Source organism: Symsagittifera roscoffensis, chromosome 2 (genome assembly GCF_963678635.1).
Source record: "Symsagittifera roscoffensis chromosome 2, txSymRosc1.1, whole genome shotgun sequence".
Classification (NCBI taxonomy): Eukaryota; Metazoa; Xenacoelomorpha; order Acoela; family Convolutidae; genus Symsagittifera; species Symsagittifera roscoffensis.
This window is the reverse complement of record NC_087063.1, coordinates 71,658,102-71,677,035: the sequence shown is the minus strand read 5'-3', so window position 1 is coordinate 71,677,035 and position 18,934 is coordinate 71,658,102. Positions and strand designations below refer to the sequence as shown.

The 18,934-nt window shown below is 36.1% G+C and overlaps 1 protein-coding gene across 2 annotated transcripts in view; it reads right to left on the bottom strand.

Annotated features, from left to right (window-relative positions):
* Positions 1-18,934, bottom strand: part of LOC134840440 (DIS3-like exonuclease 2) — a 62,725-nt gene that overhangs the window by 7,993 nt on the left and 35,798 nt on the right. Inside the window, exons 2-15 of one of the 2 annotated variants that reach the window (XM_063856244.1) lie at positions 12,510-12,637; positions 12,370-12,438; positions 12,242-12,295; positions 11,830-11,931; positions 11,087-11,626; positions 10,611-10,846; positions 6,412-6,538; positions 5,919-6,123; positions 4,952-5,187; positions 4,129-4,284; positions 1,980-2,189; positions 1,013-1,167; positions 737-829; positions 35-239 (exon numbers count right to left, since the gene is read on the bottom strand). In XM_063856244.1, coding sequence (XP_063712314.1) covers positions 35-239; positions 737-829; positions 1,013-1,167; positions 1,980-2,189; positions 4,129-4,284; positions 4,952-5,187; positions 5,919-6,123; positions 6,412-6,538; positions 10,611-10,846; positions 11,087-11,626; positions 11,830-11,931; positions 12,242-12,295; positions 12,370-12,438; positions 12,510-12,629 — 2,508 coding nt within the window. In that variant the 5' untranslated portion in view covers positions 12,630-12,637. Of the gene's footprint in view, positions 1-34; positions 240-736; positions 830-1,012; positions 1,168-1,979; positions 2,190-4,128; positions 4,285-4,951; positions 5,188-5,918; positions 6,124-6,411; positions 6,539-10,610; positions 10,847-11,086; positions 11,627-11,829; positions 11,968-12,241; positions 12,298-12,369; positions 12,439-12,509; positions 12,638-18,934 lie in introns of those variants that run through there. The other variant, XM_063856245.1, reaches the window with a different exon arrangement.

The following is an 18,934-nucleotide window of genomic DNA, read 5'->3' as shown; positions in this document are numbered from 1 at the left end:
AAATCACTCAATAGAAATGCGGGATGTTATATACCTGTTTATCTGATCTCTCTTGGCTGAGTTGCTGGCAGTAAATGTTGAATTTGAAGTCTGGATCTTCCGCTTCAGTGAGTGAGCTGGATGAGAAGCTGGCATTGGACATAGTGTCCTCCCGGTCACTCTCTGCTCCCTCCCCCTGCCCCTGCCCCTCCGCACACAGCACTGCATACAGCTGTCTATGCACTATCACGTCAGGATACCTATGTTAGAGTAAGGTTTGGTATTCGGAATTATCTGGAGGATCTCGCATATTTGGATCAACTCTGATACAATATAATGTTAAAATCGAACCAAGTTTCCTTGAACATTTAAACTAGCACAAAATTTTAGTTATTTAAACTAGACGATTTTTTTTGCGCTGTAAAAAAAAACATTTTTTTTTAAAGTTGAGGGCTCACAAAAATGGCATACTTTTTTCTGCAACTTAAGGTATAAATTTTTTGCTATATAAACAAACGCAGGTGGTATCCATTCAGACCCATCCCTCTCTCCTCCCATTTTTGTAGGGGTCAATATTATTGGGGCGAAGTCTATGAAGAAGTCGATTTGTGCTGCAGGTATGTCCCGACAATGAAGTAGTGCAGATAATATATATGTCGAATAAATTAACTTCATCTGTGCTTTGATGTTAATATATTTTTACCAGTCAGAAGTTAAAAAAAAAACAAGAAACAATAATTCGGAATTCGGATTTTACCTTCTGATGGGAGATGTGAAGTGGGTGTAGCAGCCCACATTCAACGCGTAATGACTGTGAGATCTGCTGCCATGTGCTCCCATGCAGAAATACCTGTCAAGACAGAACCCCCAATCAAACACACATACTGACGCTTAACATTAAAAATTATTTAATTATCTGCTACTCTTGAACAACTCATTATACTCAGAGGCAACATTAAACCAGAGGGAAACATGATAATGAAATTCCGAGTTTTTCCAACCGTGGTGCTTAACTCCGAGTTCTCCTACTTACTTGGCCAGTTGCATCTTCTTGGAGAACTGTTCGACCAGGAACAGGTACCTGCCCTCGTCCTTGTCCTTGAGAGTGTCGTAGAGAAGGTCCAGACACTCGGCGATTCCGCCACTGCTCGATCCATCCGCCATCGCAACTTCAAACAGCTCGCATTCCTAGATACATATTACCTTGTAACAGCACACACCTTCCCAGCTCGCAATCATCTCCAAATTTACTTCCAAACATTTGGAAAATTGAGACAAGCAGTGCAGATTTATGAATTAAATTTGTGGAGCAGTGGTGAAGTAGTTACGTCTCCGCCTCTCAATCGAAAGGTCGGATGTTCGAGGCCCACCATGATCTGTGCTCGTTGCTTGAGGGCGAGGCAACATTACCCAGCCCAGAAAAATAATCAAAAAAAATGTTCTTACGCAGGGGCACAACAGCGGTTCTCCGTGACGAGCTGCACAGCTCGTATGTTTGTCCTTTCCATCGTGGATAAATGGTCTTAATACTTAATTTAAATTGAACACAATTTGCATTGCATTTATCGATATTGCATTTGTGTACTTTTGCAATATCAAAAAACATCGCGCATAATCATTTTCGTTCCGACCACTGATCCTAGAAAGAGACACAGACTTTGCTTTTTTGAACAAAACCAGAGACCCCAAGATCGTCGTAAGGGGATGGTTGATCTATCATATTGAAGTCTTTTCAGCCGTGATTCGAAAAAAAAGTTACGAGAATAATTCAAAATAAATTGTCAATAAAATTTTCTGATATGAAAATTTCGAAAAAAAAAAGATTGGTAAGCTCAATGCAAATACTTCCGGGTTAGGTTCCAATTCTCCTAATAGCGGAATTAGACGGTCAATTTTTCTAGTATTTGATTGTAGCGGGCACTTATTACCAAATCCAAGCAAAACCATCGATAACATTTAGTGCTACATGTTCAGTACTACATTTAGACAGTGTTGAGTACCTTCTCCAGTTTCTTGAGCATGTTCGGTTTCGGAGAGTCGTGTCGCCTCAAGAATCCGAACTCGGGCATCGAAGTGCATATCTTCTCGGCCACTGTGATGTTGGCTAGCAGCATGAACTCCTCTATGAGCGAGTGGCTCTCCATTCCCCTGTGGTGGAAGAAACTGCCCGGCTGTCCCGTCTGGGGGTCCAGAAGAAAACCCAATTTCTTCTAAAACATCAGCAACCATTTTCAGCCAACTTATTTGAGCCTTACGTCATTGCAATTCCCTCTAATAATCCTAAGAATAATCTGAAAGCTTTTTCCCCAAAATAAATCATTTTCAGGATTCTAAACCAAATGCTTATCAATTGTTAAATAACTGAAGACTGATAGCTGCTTTTGGTACCGTTGAAGCATAAAGTTTTTCTTTCGTTTAAGGCTGAAATTAAAGACAGAGAATTGGATGTCCCGTATCATTTGAAGCGTACAAGTCTCAGGCTGTCGAAAGCACCAAGGCTGATAGCGCGAGAAGCTACGGGAGCACTCAGTGTTACTCATCTTTAAAGTTTTGTATGAAAAGAATCATCGAAGGGCTGTTAAAACGGTGCCCGGAGAACAACGATAGTTACGCTAGTTTCTGAAGGCAGTTTTCGCCTCTGCTCGAAAAACTGATTGCCATGTTTTTACCAATCTCTATCACATTGTATAGGCTATCGATCGAACTGTGCAGTTTTGAGTGTTTTTAATGTATTGGTTGGTTGGAATAAACCGTAACGCGACAACTCGCACCAGAAGACAACTCTCAAAAAAACAGCGCATATAATTTAGAAATTAAGACAACTTGCAACCAACTCGAAAAAATCCCAGAATTACCCCTAAACTAAGACACGTAATCCCCCGCTTAGTAGTATGTCCTTTAAATTAATACTTGATTCAAAACAATTATTGCGGAGAGATATGAGTCTTTTTGTTCGTTTAACACAAAAAATTGAGTTCAAAACCTTCATTGCATTTATTGACTAATCGCTCGCAATAGAAAATATTTTCATTCTGATTTCTAAATATGTTTCTACTAGTATGAAAAATGTGTTTCGATTCAATACAAGTAAGCGCGAAAAGCGAATCTTGATCTTGGAAGATGAAAAACTAAATGAAGTTCGATTTACCGAAAAAAGCGGGATAACAAATTTGGGATATTCAAAACGAGTCACGATTAATTTAAGAAGAAAAATTAGATCCTTTACATTCAATTCAGTATTGCCTTATGCACGAGAAATTGAAAAGTAAGGTCTCTATAATTAGGTTTAAAAGCATGACCGTTAAACGTGCATAGCTGTTAAAAAACTTGCAGCATTTGGCACATTTCAATAAAACTCCGAACCGTTTGCAATGTCTGCGGAGTGCAAAATTTATTTGAAAAAAATTGAGTGTCATTCAAAAAGTAAAGGAGCGAGAACAAAACACTTAAGACATCTCCGATCTATCGATCAAAACGTAACGAGTACCGTTTCCGATGAGTGCTTTTTAACATTCCCGAACATACGTCAGTTACCAGAGCGATTCCACGCGAAAAATACTTTAAAATTCCACGCGAAAAATACTTTAAAATTGTGCCAAATATTATGGGAATCATCACAATTCCCATAGAACTTCAGACAACTCTAAAAGAGCAGAACTTTTTGGCCCATGACTCAGAACTGGGGGATTGTGACCGACATAAAAACCTCGATATTTTTAAAGACAAAAATTGAATTAAAATTCATCAATTTACAGTGGTAGTTAAATAATCCGGACACAACGAACAACATTTGAAAATTCAAACACCTCTTGCACAGCCCAACTTACATAGGCCTCTTACACAGCCCAACAAATTTTGTTGGGCTGTGTAAGAAGCTTTTTGTGATATAATTTTCTTATCAATTAACCTGGTGTTAGACGTGTAATTCTTGATTACGTAAAGAAGCCGAATTACCCAATTTTGGGGTAAGATTTTGGTAGCATTTTTGTTCATTTTTTGTAGGCGGAGGTTGTCAATTTTGCCTAATCTACCCAATTTTGCCTAATCTGCTGTTATAATCTACTGTTATAACGCACAAAAAAATTATGCAAATTTTAATGTGGTCAAAACTTAGTGCTCTTTTGCACAGCACCCAGCTACTCTTATTACCTTTTGTATTTTTAGCGCACCACTGTGGAATCTGGCCTTTTTCATGTTCTGTGCGAGTAGATGTAGTCTGATGATGGCCTCCTTCACCGCCTCAAAGTGCTCTGAGGGTACTGAGGGAACATCCTCACTCGTGCAGTCTGGTTCATCTATCATTTTCTAATCAGCCATAAATAAATAACTCCTTCACAATCGCAAACAAGTGAAGGATCCTACAGGGAACAGAAAAATTTACTGTAAGTTCTGCAAGTAATAATGTTTCCTAGCTGATTTCAACTACACATTTGATCGGCTCTTTCGAATTTATTAAGGTTCTAGTAATTATTTTTAATTCATTTGAAATACGTAGTTGCAAACTGTTAATGAAACTGTTAATGATTTCAAGAAAACTTGAAGCTCTCTCAGGTTCAAAAATAGTTTATGATTGATATTTTTTTGGTAGAAATTAAGCCATTTGAGGAACAGGATCGATTGGTATTTTTTTCATTCCGCTGGGAAAACCATTTTCCATTTTCGCGTCATATGCACTTTTTTGGGAAAGCAAATTTGCAGTCCATTTGTTAAATCAAAAGACAAACAGTAAAACAAATTATTTTGAGTGTGAACGACTTCGGGCTTTTCCTATAAAACCAAAAAAGAACAGTCACGACCTACATAAGTGCTTTCGCTTCATGCATAAAATTCTGCCTATTTCGTTTCAAACGAAAATTGGTGTTTTCCGCTTAAGTTCGATTTCTGGCGGCCTATGGTATGATACTACTAATTATTTGGATGAAGAGCGCATCCTGTTTTTTGAGGCCAAAAATTAGCAATTCGCATTACCAACCTGAGCATGATCGTAACTCATCTGACAACAAGACTTGATCACACTCTTTCCAATCCAGTGCTTGAGCACCTCTCCCTCTCTGTTCATCGTGAACACAATGGAAAACGCCAGTCGGGACTTATTCGGCTGTAGACTGCACACGTGTTCACACAATGCTCTCGGTAGCATGGGGATGACCCTGTTCGGCATGTAGGTACTGGTCGTCCGCATGCTCGCTTCGTCATCCAACGGGGTTCCTCGAAATGCAAGAAGCAAATGGTACATGATACAGCATTCTTACATCTCTTGGCCAATCCGACTGTTCGTTAAATCCATTTAATTACCTATGGAAAATTGGCGCTCTCCACCAGATACAAACTGAAAATCCAGGTTGCTTTATGGAATAATTGTGACTTTAAAAAATAGTGGATTATGTTCGGAATTTAATATCATGAGTTCGCATGCCAAGTTTCATTAAAATCGGATTCAAGCAAAAACCGAAATACAAAACATAAAAAATGACCAGGAGTTTAAGCAGGACACATACTTGAACAAGGATAGCCGGTTACTGTGCAAGTAACACAGAATGCTCCGATCATAGTCTTAAAATATACAAAAAAGGCGTTTTTTTCTAGAGCTCAAGCATATTCGACATTCATAATAAAATTTGATATACTTTTTTCGATAAATCAATTTGAGAAAACTGGAGCAAAAGATAAATTTTAATTCCGCTGGGAAATCTGAAAACTAAAATCCATTATTGAATTAGAACTCTATCACGCTTTTCGAGACTTGCAATTTTGCTGTTCGATTGAGGATCTTGTCTCACGTTTATCAAAGATGGCTTTAAATCATATTGGAGCTTGAATAATTTTTAAGATTTTTCTTGAAAAAAAAAACAAAAAAATCATCATCGCCTATATAAGAGTATTCACTACGTTCTTCGACTGTTCAAAAACCAACCGCATATTTTGATCAGCACATTCACCTTCTTTGACGAAGTGACTCACATCCGCAATGTGCACTCCCACTTCGTATACTCCACTCGCAACCTCCACACAATGCAAGGCGTCGTCTAGATCGCGGGCGGTGGGGGGATCGACGCTCACCACAGTCGTGGACTGGAAGTCTCGCCTCGTTTTCAAGTCGTATTCTGTCGGCTCCCACTCGGCTCCATCAGTGCAGCCCAGAATCTGAAACAAATTATTTCACTCATATTGTGCATGTGAGCATTTATCACACTCGCATTACAACCGAGCTTAACCAGCAAAGCAAGATTTCCAATACCAGCAGGCCACTCGACTGAATTTTAACTAAATTTTGCGTAAAAAAACACCGAATCCAAAGGTTCTTACAACTTTTCATTTCTAAAAAGTGTTCGGAAATTGAACAGCAGCATAAGACATATACTACGCAAAAACTTCGATTTTTGATCTATGTAGTTTTTGTGTTCACAATTATTAAAAGTGCTCTCTCCGTACCTGCTGGCAGGTTGCTTCGACACCTGGAGGGAACTGGCTGTCCCACGTGATTCCGTTTTCCACCAGAAGCACTTCCAGTTCATCCTCCAGGGCACTTGAGTTGCCACCTATCTTCTTCGTCAGAGATCTAAGCAAACATCTACTTGGGGGTAAGCCGTGATTGTGCTCACCTCTCCCAAAGAAATTCAAAAAAAAAACACAAACTTTCAGATGTTTAACTGTTGAATTAGTCTTTTAAAAGGGTGGAGTCCTTTACAAGATTAACATTAACATAAGATCCGGAATCCCTCAAAACCAAGGCTCAGAAATTTAATTAGCTTATGAGAATTCAGTACTTGAATTTTTAAAGGTTTTTTAATGGACGTCGATTGACCCACACTCGACGTCAGCTGAGCATTGATAGCAAAGAGTGTAGATAGATTGGCAAAGTACAATGTACATCAGCAACAAAACTGTAATCCTCTATAGAAAACCTCCGACACATGTAGTAGCAAGTAACATTTCTATATTTCCTGTTTTCGTACATACCATTCACACACTACCATTTGCATTCTATACCTCCTATTTTTATTTACATTTTGCTTTACCAGTTTAAAAAACATATTACCAGTCCATACAACACATTTATCGGATACTGAATAGTTTTTATTCGGAGAACGTTTAAAAATGGGATCACGTGGAAATTGGGAGAACTACGAACACGTGAAACTGGAGAACGGCACATTAGTTCTTCCAAATTCAAACGTCAACATTCGCTTCGCTGATATTCTGTACTCGAACGTCGACCAGCAATTAAGAAATATCATAGATTGCACCTTCTTCGATAAACCTAAACGGCAAATCAAAGATATAAAAATTCAATTCTTGTCTGAAGATACTGTGGAGAAATTACAAGATGTCATTCAGTCACAATCGCAAATATTGAACCGAAGAAGCAAAAACCGAGTATTTGTTTTCGTAAACCCAAGCAGCGGAAAAAAGAAAGGCGTCCAAGTTTTTCGAAACTCAGTTTTAACCCGTTTTACTAAAGCAGGTATTACAGTTGAACACCAAATTACCGACAAGGAAGGTCCAAATAGCTTGGCTTCAATTGCAAATCGACTGCAGTTAGATTCCTATGACGCTTTGGTGATTGTCGGCGGCGACAGCAGTTTACGTGATGTCATTAACAGCCTTTGGAACAAAGCCGGAAATCCGGAACCAAGTAAATTCAAACTACCTACATTTGGAATCATTCCAGTCGGAACCGGCAATGGACTTGCTTACGAATGGGACGGGGGTTACGATATCGAACCAGCAATCGCGTCGATTATTTTGGGTAAAATCAAAAAAACTCGGGTTTATCGAATTACATCTCCAAATAGTCAAGACCAAAAACACTTCGACATGCTCGGTATTGTTTGTCTAGGCTACGGGATCTCAGTTGACTCCATGAAATTGGCCCAAGAGAGTACCGCTACACCATTAGCCTATCGAATGCTTTCAAGTTTCGCATCAGCTGTTTACAGAAATAGCGAAACATTCCACATGAATGCAGAGCTTACTTTTTCAAACGGAACCCAAACGGTAACGATTTCGAAAAAACTGCGAGAAATGATACTCGGACTAACTGATTCCATGGTAAAGCGTTCAGATAACCCGGATATTGATACTTGGGCAAGTTTAGTACTTATCAGCGGAGAATGCAGCAAAATGAAGTGTTTGCAAGTTTTCGGTCAATTCATGACTAAAGTCTACTCGCAAAAAGAGACTCCATTTCCAGAAGGCGAAAGTCTAAATGGACTCGTCAATTTCTTCGGCAAAAATCTCAAAGTTATTAAAGTGGACATCCCAGAGGAACAAAACAGTCGCCAGAATAAGAATTTCATAAATGTCGACGGCAATGTTTTCCCATGTGAGGCTTCGTTTCATATTAAAGTTTTTCAAGATGTTCTGCCATGTTATGTTGGAATATAAACAAAATTTAAATTTTATTTGTTGCGTAAATTTTTTTTCCAAATACAGAAAAACAAAGCAGAAATTAGCATCACTTGCAACACCGAAAAAATACAACTAGCTTTACAGAAATCCAGAATCTGCCAGCAAAAACTCAATACTGATCGTAAGTTAACCAATCGGTCCGAAAGATCTAGATTTTAAAGACAATGCTTTATTAATACAGAGATGAAGCGTAACTTCGCATCACTTGCAATACAGAACGTATTCAGACTTTCAAAAAAAAATTACAGAAAACTAACAGGAATTAATTTTCAAATCCAGAAAAAAATGACTAGCTAAACATCAAAAGAAAATGATAACATAGGAAACTATTGAATTTACTGGGAAAGAAATGACAAAAAGATTGCAAATGTTGCAGTAAAAGAAAATAATAAATTCACAAAATCAACTCGCAAATAAACGGTTAAGAATCAAAATCTTACAGAATCCTAGTATTTGACAACCATTTAAATCATAACTTCTGTTTCCTAATCATCTTAAATATTGCAATTTCAATTGCCAATTACTAGATTAAGATAGCAAAAAAACTAGTAGTAAAAATTTAATTAATCTAGAATGTCCGGAGCTTATGCAACAAATCAGAAAAGTAGATATAGTTATTGAGCTTTTTGAACTTCAAGAACAATTTATGATTAGTTTTTGGATAAAAACAAATCAAATAGCTAACAATGTATCAATAGGTAATATTTTCATTCCACTGGAAAATCTAAAAGTTAAAATTTACTTTCAAAATTTTAAGCGCTATTTGCTATTTAGTAGTTGAAGAAAGCAACGTGCTCACCTTCAGCAAAAAAATCAAAAGTCAAACAGCAAAAGATCTCATTCACACGTAATCATGCGTTAAACAATTAAATTCAATAAGTTGAAATGAAAATTTAAATACAGAGGCGAAACTGAGCTTCGCACCTTTTGCAGTACAACTTTATCTATCAAAATGAATGAATACAATTGTAGAAAAACATGCTCAAACAATAGATTGTAAAATCAGCTTTGGAGCAAAATTAACCAGGCGGTAACAAAGCCAAAAATACCTGAGCAGAAACACTTCAAGCCGACATTTTTTTTCAATTCAAAACCAATGAAAATTTTTTACGTCCCTTTTCCCCTCAAATCAAACACAAGCGCACAAAAACTTTGTTTTGTGCATCAAACGACGCAAAAAAGGCTAATAATCCAATATAAACCAAGCAATCCAAAAAAAAATGAAACTTCAACAAACCGATTGGTAAACATACAACTAAAAAAGTCCTGAAGGGAGCGTAAAAATTGCGTTTTTCTTCAAACGACCCAAAATTAGGGACAATTTGGGCCGAATAAAGTTTTTAAGCGAAACAAAAGAGAAATAGTCCAAAATAATTTGGGCCGAATAAAGTTTTTAAGCGAAACAAAAGAGAAATACGAAGTCAAGGTGAAATTTACACAATTGCAGGAGTAAATCATACACTAAAAGCAATCTTGAAGAAAATTGCGCGCAAAAAAAAACAATTCCAAGATGTGGCAACTAAGCCGACAAAAGATAAGCAGACAAATAAATGCGCCGACAGTTTCAGAGAGTATTACTCGCTTGAAAAAAAAACAGGTCCTGGTCATATTCGAATCCAGGACCTTTGCCGTCCCAGGCATATTCGTTGCCTCTAGGCTAAGTCAGACGGGAACACGAAGAAATTTGAATTATTTAGTTTTTTTTAAAAAAAACATTAGAGATGAGTCCAAAAATCCAGATATTTATGGGAAAAAGTCTAGTACCAGATTACAATACCCTTGCTTATTGCAATGGTAATAAGAAATCTTTTGAAATTTTAATTTAAACTACTAAATAAAATGTTCATCGCATTCAGGAAATTTGAGGGAAAATTAGCACTAATTATGTCATCGGCATAATCATGCTTTCGTCGAAAATCTGTCGATTTAGTTTCCTTTCTCGAAGTTTTCATTGCTTTTCTTCTATATTTTACGATTTGAAAAAAAACCTAAGTAATTGCTCAGCGGAGCCGAGTCACGAATTTGAACACTTTGAAAAGGTAACTATGCCGAAAGATTTTCGACAAAAACAAGCGAGCCAAAAAAACTTTTACGGCTAAATACTTGACCTGGCACGGCGTCTGAACAAAAAATACGCCATGGGCTCTCGGGACAAATTATCACTCGAACAAAAACTTCACAGGATGAAATAAAGGCAGCATAAATATAAGATGACTGACCCTACTGCATAAATATCGTCCGACCTCCAGTTGACAACCCTGGCTGCAAACAACACATTCTCAAACTGTTTAGGGTCCGAGAGGAAATCCTTGGGACACTCCACTAGAGGTATCCTCAGTCGAGGCACTTTCGAATCCATGGGTGAGAACATTGCATTGTGGATGTTGACCCTAGGGAAGGGTCTCAGCTTACCGACACAGCGTCGTGAGTGGCACATCTCAAGAATCCTGACTACCTTCAAAGTATTAAATTTACTGAAGAGTTCATACATTCTGATAATTCATTTAAAACGCAAATATGTACACAGCATATTTGAAAATCAAATTGGATTAAAAAGTCCCGTTAAGTACAATACCCACTACATCAGTGGAGAATCCTGCTGGATTTTAAATTATTTTGTCTTGAAACTTCTTTACTAAGCGGTCTGACCATTTCATATTGGACTAGTTCATGAGTGTAAGTTAAGATAACTGACCTTCCCAGTTTTGACAATGAACTCGTCCAGTTGTATAGGGGACTCACCTCCTGCAAACTTTATCAAATCCATCATCTCGGTACACGTAATATTCATGGGCATGGTAACATCCATAGACTTCCCTTTTCTAGAATCTTTCTCGCTATTAATGGATATTTTTTCCAACTTAGAATCAATCTTTGCGGTTTCAGTGTAGTCTTTAGATGCTCTGCTTATCAATGGTATGTCTTTTTCAGACTGAGAATCATTCTCTTTATCATCCTTATTATCTCCAGTCGTCTTAAGTGATGCCAAAAGACAGTTTCTCTCTGAACCAGGGTTGCTTTTTCCTCGTTTTTGCGCGCTCGAAGTTCTGACCTTGTCACCTTCGGAGTTCTTCGTAGGAGTTGTTAGGCTGGAATCGGACTCTGAGGAACTTGTTGCTGTCTGAGGATCGTCAGGGTCTCCGTCCCATTCGAGAGGTGGCTTCGAGGGCGCTTTCATGTCGCGGTAGATCTTCTCAAATTCGGGATGCTTGGACAAGAGGCGTTGAAATTGCACCTAAAACAGCGAAGATTAAAATAGTTTTCAACTAATAGTTTTCAACTTAAATAGTTTTCAACCTAAAATTAGTGTCAAAACTTCAGTCTATATAGTACTTTCAGAAAGCTGGATTTGAGTTCCTTATCCGGAGATCCTTCTTTTCAATTCCACCCTTTTAAGCAATTTATTTGCCTCAATTAATACTTATGGCTTTAGCTTACGAGCCAGTTGGTCTTGTGGTTGATGATGTATGCTACAATGTCGTCATGGAAGGCTCTGTTCCTCGCTCGGATCCCATTTAGAAGGACATCATCACCACCTTCCTAGCATCAGATAAAAAGTGTATGCTTAGAATGTAACTGAAACAAGGGCAATGTGGAAGAAACTGGAGTCTTTGCAATAAAGATCAGCGGTTCGAAGCCCATTCAACGACTACCTCCGAAATATTGACTTTGAGGAAGCATTTTTTGTCCACAACAACCGCGAAAAAAAACCAATAGTTTTTAAAAATTGACAAGTGCTCTAAAATGAGCTTAAGTGAGTCAATAATGTTATTTTTTCATGGGTCAACTCGTTTTAGTCGATTCACTAAGACACTCAAGCAAAATAGTCTTGTTTAAACTGAATTCTTACCGGGTCATCGACAAAAGCCTCTTCAAAATTCTTCGCATTGATTCTCACAGTATCCTGAAATTTGATTAAAAAATATATTTACGCCCAGTGGCATTTAAATAAATTAAGTTTGCTGATTGAATTGCAACCTTGTACACGTCTCCATTTTCAATGCCTTTATTAACCACAGAGAAACTCCAGTACTCTTCGAAGACACTCTAAACAAAGCAAAAAATGATAGTTTTTTTCAATAAATGCATATAATCCAATGATTGTTCTTTCATTGCACCTTCTTCTGGTAATTTCTGTTGTTTCCTGGCTGAGTATTCGTAGTCCCCCTGGGATGGTGCATGTTACCTTGATTTCGTTCCCCACTCCGGCCATTATAATTCTGTTCAACTCTGGTCATACCAAACTGTAAATAAAATTTGATGTTCTATACATCAAATAAAAATTGATGTTCTATACATCAAATAAAAATTGATATTCTATACATCAATAAAATTTGATGTTCTATTCATTGAGTTTCAGCGTTTGTGAAAATGAGAAAAAAATCGAAAACACCACAACTAAAACTTAAGTCTTCAAGATTTTGTCTGGAAAAAACAAAGAAAAGATACGAAATCAAGGTTAAAAAAAATCACAGTTTGCGATTTTACAACTTTTTTGAAAAGACAATCTTTTTTGAGGAAACCATCAGTGCCTACAACGTTCTAACAAAGTTTTAAGTTTAAAATGCAAAATAACAACCAGCAGACAGGTGGAAAAGTGTTAATACCATCAATGAAACCAGAAAACGAAATTTTTCATCAATCAGGTTTTATCAAAAAAAAACTCGATCGCCTAAATTTCAACAAACTTTGCCCGAATTTGAGAAAACTCGATCAATAGGTTTTTTATTCCACCGAGAAATCTTAAATTTAGACAGAAGCGATGCGTAGCTCTGCACCTCTCGCGATGACACACAACCAAGCTAGCAGACAACAAATGAAACGCAACACACCAGCCAAAAAAAAATTGAAAGTCGAAAAAACCACAATTACAAAAGTTTCAAACAGAGGCGAATCGGAGCTTCGCATCACTTACGCTACGATACCTTAGAAAAATATCATTGCAAGCAAAAAAATGGGAAAAAATTGAAAACACCACAACTAAAACTTAAGTCTTCAAGATTTTGTCTGGAAAAAACAAAGAAAAGATACGAAATCAAGGTTAAAAAAAATTCCAACAGCAGAAGTAAATTAACGCTGAAAGCACATACCATGTATAACGCGTACAGCAAAAAAAAATCTACGATGTGGCAACTAAGCCAACAAACCATAAGCAGACAAACAATAGGGCGACATTTTTTTGAAACTGATATTTCTCGTTTGAAAAAAAAACAGGTCCTGCCAGCTTCGAACCCAGGACCTTTGCCTTCCCAGATGTATTCTTTACCTCCAGACCAAGTGTGCCGGAAAAGCAAAAAAAATGAAACCATTATGAATTGAACCTCCAGACCACGTGTGCCGAAGACTCAAAAAAATTGAAATCATTTTGAGCTGAACTTAAACTTAACATTTCTAATTTGATCATTCTGTCAGCTAAAATGTTTAAACGTAAAAAGTCTAAAACTTGATTGCAATACCCTCGCTGATCTCAAGGGTAATAATTGGTCTCAAATGATGTTGAATTTGAGAAAAAACAACCAGCAAAACAGACGCCGTCATAAAATCAGTTTTCAGAAATATTTATCGAATATAGAAAAAAATCCAAAAACATTTTCCAATACAATGAAAGATACTTAAGGCACAAAACACTCCGTAATTCTGCATCTAAGCGGACAAAACACAAACAGGCAAATAACAGACCCACTATTTTTTGAAACAAATTTTTTTCAGTTTAAAAAAATCAGGTCATGGTTGGATTCGAACCTTGGACCCTTCTCATTCTAGGCGTAGCCGTTACATCTAGGAGAAGTGTCCTGGAAAAGCTGAGAATATCGATTTTTTAAACTGATACCTTTTATCAAATAAATCAATTGTTTGTTACTGTCAGTTGTCAAACTAAAAAAAGCCTCTACTCTTTGATTTGTAGAAAATGATTTGATTACGGTTGTTAATCGCACGTATAAAGAGATTACTTGCAAAAAAATACAAGTTCAGTAGCTAAGTACCGAACCGCAAAAGTAAAAAGAGCGAAAACTAGATTTTCCCACACCACACTCCACGCCGAAACTTTTTTATTTCTCCATATTACTGGATCATTTAAGACTCGCGTATTTTCACTTCACTATTTGAAAGGTTTGTAGTTTAATTAGTGTTCTGCTGAAACGCACAACGCGCATTCCTCAAGTATTCAACTATCATGGATCAATGGTTGCAGTGGCTCATGTCACATTACACACCACTCGAATAAAAAAAAACGTTATCAAAAACACGACTTATCATCAAATTGATAACTAAATTTAAAATATTCAGAAAAAATTTACATTCGTTGTGGACTTTTTTGGCAGCAAACTGGCGTTTATATCATGCAAAGCTGCGTTTAAAAAATAAGCAAAAAGACAGCAAAATAATGTAAAAGACAAGAAAATACGAAGAAAAACTTCAAGGTCACCAGAAGGGTTGGAATGTAACTTCTTGTTTTTTTTCCACACCCTTTTGCTTTTGTTCATGAAATACAGCTTTGCATGGTAAAAGTGCCAATTTTCTGCCAAAAAAGTCCATAACCATATATTAAGCTTAAATAAGCGTATGCTATTGTAAGCATATACGGTCACCTTACTCGCTCGAAATTAGACCAAAAATCAGAAATTTCAAACCTGTTTTTCTCAACGCTGTGAAAAAATTTCAATTTACTTAAGTCATTCAAAACACGACTGAAAGGGCTTTAATATCATATATCACTCAACCTAGTCCCATCATTATTTGTGATACCTGATTTTAGGTGGAAAAAAACTGAAACACACACCCGAATACAAAATTATTGAAAAATCAGTTGACAGTTTGTAAAATTATTTAAAAAATCCATTAACAGTTTGTCTAATACCTCCTGTTTAAAATGTTTTTTTTTGGCTGAGATCAAATTAACAATGAAACCAACAAATCCAAGGATGCTTTCGGAGATATGTGTTTGGTAATGAATGGTTCATTTCTGTGGACTAAAACTGAGAGTGTAAAACTAATCTCACAGCTGCTAATATTGGTGATGACGGCGTACGCCCAGTGGCATTCAACTTATTATTAACAAAGTCAAAGTCAACTTTTCGAAAAACAGTCTAACCATTTCCGGAGCTGAAATTTACCTGCGAATTTAATTAGCAAACCAAAAGACATTTGAGTTAAAACTTTAACAGTCAGATTATGAATTCGCTTTGATGCCACTTTTTCAGTTTTTGTGTTTTCGGTTCAGAAAACGAACAGCAAAATTTTTTTTTGCAAAACGCTAGTTTCTCAAACGTTTTTCCACTGAAAGAAAAAAAGAAACCGAAATGCCTCATTTAGATTTGAACGTGCTGTTGTATTATATAAAACTAAGTTTTTTGCGTATCGCTAAAAGACTCAATTAGTCCTCTCAAAAGTATTGAGGCAAATCCTCGTCAGTTTCATAACCTACAAAAACTATTATCCCATGAACAATTTTTGGAACCTGAAAGTCCGTCCAACACAATTAAAATTTGTTTGAAAAATTTCAGAAGCGTGCAAAACAAATATCAAGAAAATTTCAATTTTTTGGGCAACCTTTCGTTGAACAAGATATTTTTAGCAAAGAAAACATGGCTCAAGATGGACAGGTTTGAAAAGGCTGGGGTTGTTAGAACTTGGACTGCATATCATTCAAAATTAAGATTTGTAAAGATCTCAAGAGTGCTGTCAGAAACTTTTTTGAGTCATCATGAGTTAAAATTGAGTCATCATGCATGAAAATATCTCTCTCCGTATTTCAAGTTCACAACTTAATTGGTGAAATTTCTCAAGCGTTTGCTATAAAAATGGACGTTTTTACACAGAGGTGAAGCGGAGCTTCACGCCACTTGCCATACATCAAATCATAAAAAACGAAGAAAAAAAACTGTTCGAAAAAACTAAGTCAACCAAAATTTTTGTATGACCCGATGAGATTGATAAAAGTAAAAACTTAGCTATTTCAATGTATGGAAACACACTGTTTGTGAGGCAGCGAACAGTGAATACAAAATAATGACAAATTTGGTCAGCCGGTGAAAAAAAAAGGTAATCAAAAATCAGTAATATTTAGCGAAATAGATTTGGAAAATGGCAAAACAAACAAATGATCTACCTGAAGCAGCAAATCATTTCAATCAAGTTTTTTCAAAATAAGGTTTTTTTAATGGTGAGCAGAAACCAAGAAAACGAATAGAAAAATTTACAGCTGCAATGTTTCAATAAATTTACAGCTGCCGAATTTCAATAAAAAAGAAATTAACAACGAATCAGATAAATTAACTTTAAATTAATTTCCAAGGCATAAGGGAAAACAAACTTTCTGCCTCCAACAAGGCAAACTTGCTATCAAACGCACATACAAATTGCAATAAATGAAATTTTAAAGCAGAACCAGACTCCATTATTCTTTAAACAGGCATGTATAATACCTGTCTTCAAAAAAGTAAGCATCAAACTATCAAACTTGCATCAAACTATTGACCAATTTGTGTGACAAAAACGCTATCAAAAGTTATCGAAAGCTTGACTGTATGTAAAGTATTTTTTTTAAATCAGCAGAACAATGAATTTACTGTTCGCTGATGATAGACGCATTTTTGGTACAGGTACCTGGATAACGGAGGTACCTTCGTTATGTTCGCTGATGATACACGGATTTTTGGTACCGCAGTTTGCTGGTGATACACGCATTTTTGGTACAGGAAACTCGACAACGGACCTAAAAGCATCATTGCTAGAAAGGCAAGAAAAAAAGCGATACAAAAATTGAATAAAAATAAGCTGGCCCTAATGGTTATAAGACAAAACTTATTGTTTTAAGGTAAGAGAAAAGTTTCGACAATTTATATTTTAAAGAAACAATTTCCGCAAAAAAGCAGGTATCTTTGGAGTGTAAGTGGAAAAAAATCGTATTTTTTTCAGCTGAACTGAATAAATGTTGAAGCAGAATGGCTGTTGCAACTTTTATCTTTTAATTCAAAACTTTTTTTCTTCAAATTCTACCCAATTCTCGAAGAAACAGATTAAACAGGCAAAATAAATGGGGAATCAAAGTGAGCTATTTTCGTGGGAAAAAATGATTATGCATGAGATCTACCTCTCAAATCTTTTGTTTCACCAGCCGAACTAATCATTACCCAGCATATCCTGACAAGAATCTTGAGACAAACGAAATTGGTAGACAGTGCATCTGTTGCAGAGTAACTAAGAAAATTAAAAAACGGTTAAAACAAAACAGAATCCTGAAAAAATTGGGGCAAGCAATCTGCATGAAACAATATGGACAACTGAAGTGTAAAACTGAGAAAAATTAAACTCAAAGCAAAATTTTAAATTTCAACTCAAAAATTTTTTTGCAAGACATACACAAAACAACTTTTATTGATAGATCTAATAGTTATTTTCGAGATTATTTCGAAGCCAAATATAAGTATTGTTATATTCATTTTTGAACTACACTTATACGCCAGTTAATAATTTCAATTTGTAGCAGCATGTATGTTTAACCAAGAAGTTAAATTTGAATTAATTTTTTTTTGCGAAATAAAATCATTATTATGAAGAAATTATTTTAAACAAAGGTGCAGAAAGAAATCTGCTTACTACAATCGAAAAAAAGAACTGAACTGGCAATAACCAACAAGCGTTGCAGGAGTTAAAAAATACACTAGAATGTCTAAATAATAAAAAAACAGCATAACTTCTTGGAACTCAAGTTACCTGCACCACTGAAGAAGACACAAAAAAGACCTTAAAAACAGTAGAAAGTGCTTAGAAGGTAAGAACCTAGCCAACTGACAGTTGAAAAGAGTAATGAACGCAAGAAAACTAAAAAAAAGAAACCGACCGGTTTTTTCAAAAATTTTCAACTTTTGAATTCCGAAGAAAAAAATAAATGTACGCCTTTAAGCTCTTCGAATTTGTAGAACAATTTATGATTGACTTTTGTTTGTTAAATTTAACCCAAACTGATAAAACTGGATCAATAGGTAAAACTTTTATTTCGCTGGGAAATCTAATCATTAATTACCATTTTCGAAATTAGAAGTCAATCCCGTTTTTCGTGACCTTTCAATTTTGCTGTTCGATAGTGGAGTTTGCCTTCCTTTTAACAATAGATATGCAGTAAATTTTAAAAAAAATCACAAGTCAAACCACAAAAAAGTCAAAATTAAGCGTGAACAAAGTTTGACTTTTCCTATTAAAAAAAAAACACAAAAAAAGCAGAACCTACATAAGAGTGCTGACTACGTTCATTACTCTTAGAAAACAGCTCGTATAACTTAGCAATTAAGACAACTCGCGAAATGCGGTAACTCGCAACAAACTCGAAAAAAATCCCAGAATTACCCCTAAACTAAGACACGTAATCCCCCGCTTAGCAGTACTTCCTATTAATTAATATTTAAATCAAAACAATTATTGCGGAGAGATATGAGTCTTTTTGTTCGTTTAACACCAAAAATTGAGTTCAAAACCTTCATTGCAATTATTGACTAATCGCTAGCAATAGAAAATATTTTCATTCTGATTTCTAATCTGTTTC